Source organism: Egretta garzetta, unplaced genomic scaffold (genome assembly GCF_000687185.1).
Source record: "Egretta garzetta isolate BGI_Z169 unplaced genomic scaffold, ASM68718v1 scaffold8, whole genome shotgun sequence".
NCBI classification, from domain to species: Eukaryota; Metazoa; Chordata; class Aves; order Pelecaniformes; family Ardeidae; genus Egretta; species Egretta garzetta.
The window spans coordinates 1,813,301-1,818,832 of record NW_009260407.1 but is presented as its reverse complement, the minus strand read 5'-3'; the positions used below and the strand labels follow the sequence as shown (position 1 = coordinate 1,818,832).

Here is a 5,532-nt window from a genome sequence, read left to right as displayed (position 1 = left end):
TTTTTTTTTTTTTGTTTTTTTTTTTTTTTTTTTTTTTTTTTTCCCCTCCTCCTTCCCCTGCATTGAGATGGATCAGGCTAAGATTCAGTTTCTTTGTGCATGAGCAGGGGCTGGGATAGGCTTTCAGGACTCCTTTGCACCAGTGTTTCTTGCATGTGAATGGTGGAGCTGATGTCATTGTGTTATTGATTGGGATGACAAGTTTGGACATAAATCATTAATGTCTGGGAAAGAGAGAGGGAGGGGAAAAAGGCAACCCACACTTGATAGTTTTCCATAAATCTGCTGTTCATTCCTGCATACGCGATACAGAGGAGGAGACAGCGGGAACAGTTTTCCTGTGCAGCCCGAGGACGATGTGCTTTGCCACTGCTGCCTGAACCATTTTCCTCAGAACATGTTTCCATATTCTGCAGAAAATGGCTCATATCATCAGCAACACTGTTGTGGTTGAGCCTGCCTTTACAGACGTGAGCCAAGGTCAGAAGACTGCCCAGGGGAAGGTCTTGGGTTCTCTTGTTCCCGCAGACCTCACACCCCCAGCAGCATTTCAGACCTGGGCCCACGAAGGAGTAAGAGTGCAGTTCTTGGGAGCTACCACCCCTCTAGCTCCTTTAACTGCCAGCAGGGATTGTTTGGGTGTTTTGGGCTGTAGATTTTTTGCATTGGTGGTCTTAATTTTGTGCAAAAAGGTAGTGCTTAGATTAGTTCATAGCAAATGTCCCTGCGCCCAGCAAGGCACAGGTGTGCAGGGGGCAGCAGTCATTCGAAACTGCTTTCACAGAAGTTCTTCTCAGCAAAACAGACAGCAAATAGCTGAGAGGGAGGAAACCGAAGAGGTACTTGTACCATTTGCCTCTGTGCCTTGCCCCTGCACAAAGTTCATCCAGATGAGTCAGATTATCAGTTCAGACAGCAAGAAAATAAACAGTGTCTGTCAGAGGTTAGCAATAATGCAAGTATTGGTGAGCAGCTGATGTTCGCAGTGTAAATAGTTCAATGGCAGTCTGTCCTGGTACCTGTGGGAAATCTTGTGATGTGTGGAAAGAGGGAAACATGAAAACTGCCTCATAGGAGGAAAGTAGAGAAGGAAATGACATTCCCTTTCTGAAAGCATAGCTCTGATCCTCCTCTTCTCCCCTTGCAGCCGAGCTCACCTCCGCCTGTGTCTAGAACGCTTAAAAGTTCTGATACCGCTAGGACCAGACTGCACCAGGCACACAACGCTTGGGCTGCTCAACAAAGCCAAAGCACATATCAAGGTAAGGGCTGCTTTTCCCAGCTGCTTTCAGTCTGGGCTGTTGGGAAGTGCAATTCAATTGCTCACTCTTGCTGCCCTTGGTTAATCATTTATCATTGCTACAAGCCACATTGTTAGAAGAGTCCATAATGAACTCCGTTAGCTACAGAAATGATTGATTTGGAGAGCAGGGTTCTTGTTCTGTATTGTGATCATTCATTGACAGCTGCACCTCTTTAAAAAAAAACATACCTACTGTTGAATGACTGCATTTTGATGGGAAATGCAGCTTTTTTTCTGATGTGCTAGTGAGTTTCCACTGCAGAAGCATTAGCACAAACCACAAGAGTGTGAGACAGGGTTGGCTTGCTGAGGTTTCATGTGTGAACCTGCCAGCTAGCCCAGCACTCTTCTAGAGTCACTTTTGGCAAAGTGAAGCATGAAAAGAAAATGCAGCATTGTCAGTATCTGGAAGAGGCTGAAATACTTTTGTCACGCAGGTCAGGATAGCAGGAGGGAGGATGGGTGGTGAAGGAGAAAAAGCACTGCCGAAGGGACAGAGTTAGCCTGAAATGACTCCTCCTTATGCAATGTGCTTGTCATAGGAAACAGAGGACAGTGCCCTGGTAGATTTCCCAGCTGTGATCAAAGAAATCTGTAGTAGGTTATGTAAATCACTTACTGAATAGAAAACTGTTTCTGAGAAATCCTCCTAAACCATGCAGCAAGGAACACAGAACTCCCAGGGCACGCTTTTGTGTTAAACTGGATCATAACAAACCCTGAATTGGTTTGGTTAAGGGAATTGAGGCCCCTTTGTGGACAGATTTGGTAATGCAAGTGGCTGAACCCCCATGTGGAATGACCCACAAACTGCTACAGTTCAGATCATTTACCCTGGAGAGTCTCTGTCCTCAAAGACTTTTTGTACTGATATGTATGATTCATCAGGACTTGGGAGGTCGAAGAGATGTGAGGAGACAGCGTTGTTCTTGGAGACTGCAAGACGTCTTGGTTCAGGGCTCTTGCAGTTTAAATCCTTCTGGGACCTGGGAAGGTCTAGGCGAAGCAGGTGGCTGGGCACTGGAGGTGGGAGGGAAGGAGAAAAGGATGAAACTAATTACCGAGTTGTATTTGATCATGTCAGAAACTTGAAGAGGCTGAGAGGAGAAGCCAACACCAGCTTGAGAACCTGGAACGAGAACAAAGATTCCTAAAGAGAAGACTGGAACAACTACAGGGTCCTCAGGAGATAGAGCGAATACGAATGGACAGCATTGGATCTACCATTTCCTCGGATCGCTCGGACTCGGAGCGAGGTGGGTGTCGCTGAACTAGCACTGAATCCCCAGGACTATGCATAGCGAGGGCACAAGATCCATCCATTTCTTGTCTCTTAGCTACCCCCTTCTTATGGCCTTTGGTGTTTAGGCTAGTGGTCTTGCTCACACACATGCATGTAAATGCACACAGATGCACGTATATATGAAGAGTTTAGTGTTTTGCATGAGTTCTGGAAGAAATGTTGTTATTGTCAACATGAGCTGATTTCTGTGGCATTTAAAGTGACCCCTTTCTCTGAAAAACTCTCTAAATTGCCAAAGCATTAGTTAGGAAAAATAATGTGACCACAAGATGGTAGCTAAATACCTGATGGTAAAATTGAGATACCCATTGTGCTCTTTGGTCTGCTGAATCTCTTGGCAACACAAAGAGGAAAATGTAAGATGGCATTAGTGGAACTGGAACGGATGTTGCAAAGCAGCGTCTCTCTTCTCATTCTGTAGTTGGGCCATGGTCTAACCAAGGTACTGTGGTTTAACGAAGCAGAGAGAACCAAGCAAATTTCCTCTTAAAATTCCCAGAGTCATTCTATGCCCTCCCTGCCTTTTTTTTTCCCCCCCCCCAAGCTTCCAATAGAGTTCATCTTCTCAGTTAAAACTGGGTAGATATGATCTGAATAGCTAACTGAATTAAGATAACTTTCTCTTTTTTTTTTTTTTTTTTCTTTCTTTTTTTTAAAATATCTCTGCTGTGGAGAGATATTTATGCACGCTAGATGGTTTGATATTTACTGACAGGCCCAAAGATGCTGTATAGTTTGGGTGTGAGTCTGTAGTTTAAAAAAAAAAAAATCCTTTTGGAAAATTCCTAAATGGCATGGGAACCAAGATATCTGGTTAACTAGATCTCTGCAGTCCTGGTTAACAGGGGAGGTCCCAGATGACTGGAAATTGGTAAATGTGACACCCATCTACAAGAAGGGCCAGAAGGAGGATCCGGGGAGCTACAGACCTGTCAGCCTGACCTCGGTACCAGGGAAGATGATGGAGCAGTTCATCCTGAGTGCGCTCACCAGGCATATGCAGGACAATCAGGGGATCAGGCCCAGCCAGCATGGGTTCATGAAAGGCAGGTCCTGCCTGACCAACCTGATTTCCTTCTATGACCAGGTGACCCACCTAGTGGATGAGGGAAAGGCTGTGGATGTTGTATACCTGGACTTCAGCAAAGACTTTGACAGTTTCCCACAGCATTCTCCTAGAGAAGCTGGTGGCTCCTGGCTTAGACAGGTATACTCTTCACTGGGTAAAAAAACTGTCTGGATGGCCAAGCCCAGAGAGTTGTGGTCAATGGAGTTAAATCCAGTTGCGGCTGGGTAAAAGTGGTGTCCACCAGGGCTTATTTCTGGGGCCAGTCTTGTTCAACATCTTTATCAATGACCAGGATGAGGAGATTGAGTGTACCCTTGGTGGGTTTGTGAATGACACCATACTGGGTGGGACTGTCGATCTGCTCAAGGGGAGGGACCTAGACAGGCTGGATCGATGGGCTGAGGCCAACTGTATGAGGTTCAACAAGGCCAAGTGCCAGGTCCTGCACTTGGGTCACAACAACCCCAAGCAACGCTACAGGCTTGGGGAAGAGTGGCTGGAAAGCTGCATGACAGAAAAAGACCTGGGGGCACTGGTTGACCGCCAGCTGCATATGAGCCAGCAGCGTGGCCAAGAAGGCCAATGGCATCCTGGCTTGTATCGGGAATAGTGTGACCAGCAGGAGTAGGGAAGTGATCGTGTCCCTGTACTCTGCACTGCTGAGGCTGCACCTTGAATACTGTGTTCAGTTTTGGGCCCCTCACTACAAGACCTTGCATTGCTGGAACATGTCCAGAGGAGAGCAACAAAGCTGGTGAGGGGTCTGGAGCACAAGTCTTATGAGGAGTGGCAGGTTTAGGTTGGACATTAGGAAAAATTTCTTCACCGAAAGGGTTGTCAGGCTCTGGAATGGGCTGCCCAGGGAGGTGGTTGAGTCCCCGTCCCTGGAGGTATTTAAAAGCTGGGCAGAGAAGGTGCTTAGGAACATGGTTTAGTGGTGGGATGGCAGTGTTAGGTTAACAGTTGGATTTGATGACCTTAAAGGTCTTTTCCAACCTAAACGAGTCTATGATTCTTTCTTAAAAATTAGATTTATGTTCTAAAGTCCACTGAGCATCTGTAAGAATAACCCAGATCCCCATGATAATGCACCATGATGCCTTGTATGAGTGATCACGGCTTTGGCAACCTAGTATCAAGCAAGAAGCATGTTTTGGAGTAACTTCATGCTTCCTTTCCTCTGTTGCCCTCTGTTTTATCAGTTGCTTTTTGTTTCCAACACTGGGTTAGTAGAGCTCCAAAGAAAGAGGTAGCGGAACAAGTCCAGTGCGTGGGGTGGCCCACTTGTGCTAATAGTGTGGCCTGCATGCTGGAGGAGTCAAACCCCTTTGCCAAATCCCTAAGAAAAACTCCAAGCTCATATCAAGTCTTCTTATAAATCAAGTCCACAGCCCATCCCATTCCAGGGAGAACACTGAAAGGCTTCCTGCCAGACTGCTGCTTTGTCCCTCACTGGGGGAGTCCCAGCTGCTTGCTGGCTTGAAGGGAGCAGTTGGGTCTGTGTTGCTAACCTGTCTGTTTCTCTCGTTTTCCTTTTCAGAAGAGATTGAAGTGGACGTTGAAAGCACAGAGTTCTCCCATGGAGAAGTGGACAATATCAGCACAACCAGCATCAGTGACATTGATGATCACAGCAGCTTGCAGAGTATTGGGAGTGACGAGGGTTACTCCAGCGCCAGTGTCAAGCTCTCGTTTGCTTCCTAGAACCAAGTGAGACAACAGTGCAGGGCGAATGATTTCACTGGGGTGATCAAACTGGGTCCTAGATGCCAGTATCCTCTTTCAGAATTGACATATTGACAGCTAGTCCTGGAGAGATCTGTATATAAAGCTTTTTGGGTAAAGGAAGCCTCCACA

At 46.4% G+C, this 5,532-nt stretch overlaps 1 protein-coding gene across 1 annotated transcript in view; it reads left to right on the top strand.

Annotated features, from left to right (window-relative positions):
- The window catches only part of MXI1 (MAX interactor 1, dimerization protein), a 47,283-nt gene extending 41,757 nt beyond the window's left edge, over window positions 1-5,526 (top strand). The window contains exons 4-6 of the mRNA XM_009643465.2: window positions 1,148-1,262; window positions 2,388-2,559; window positions 5,216-5,526. Coding sequence (XP_009641760.1) covers window positions 1,148-1,262; window positions 2,388-2,559; window positions 5,216-5,379 — 451 coding nt within the window. The 3' untranslated portion in view covers window positions 5,380-5,526. The remainder of the gene's footprint in view (window positions 1-1,147; window positions 1,263-2,387; window positions 2,560-5,215) is intronic.
- The last annotated feature ends 6 nt before the right edge of the window (window positions 5,527-5,532 follow it).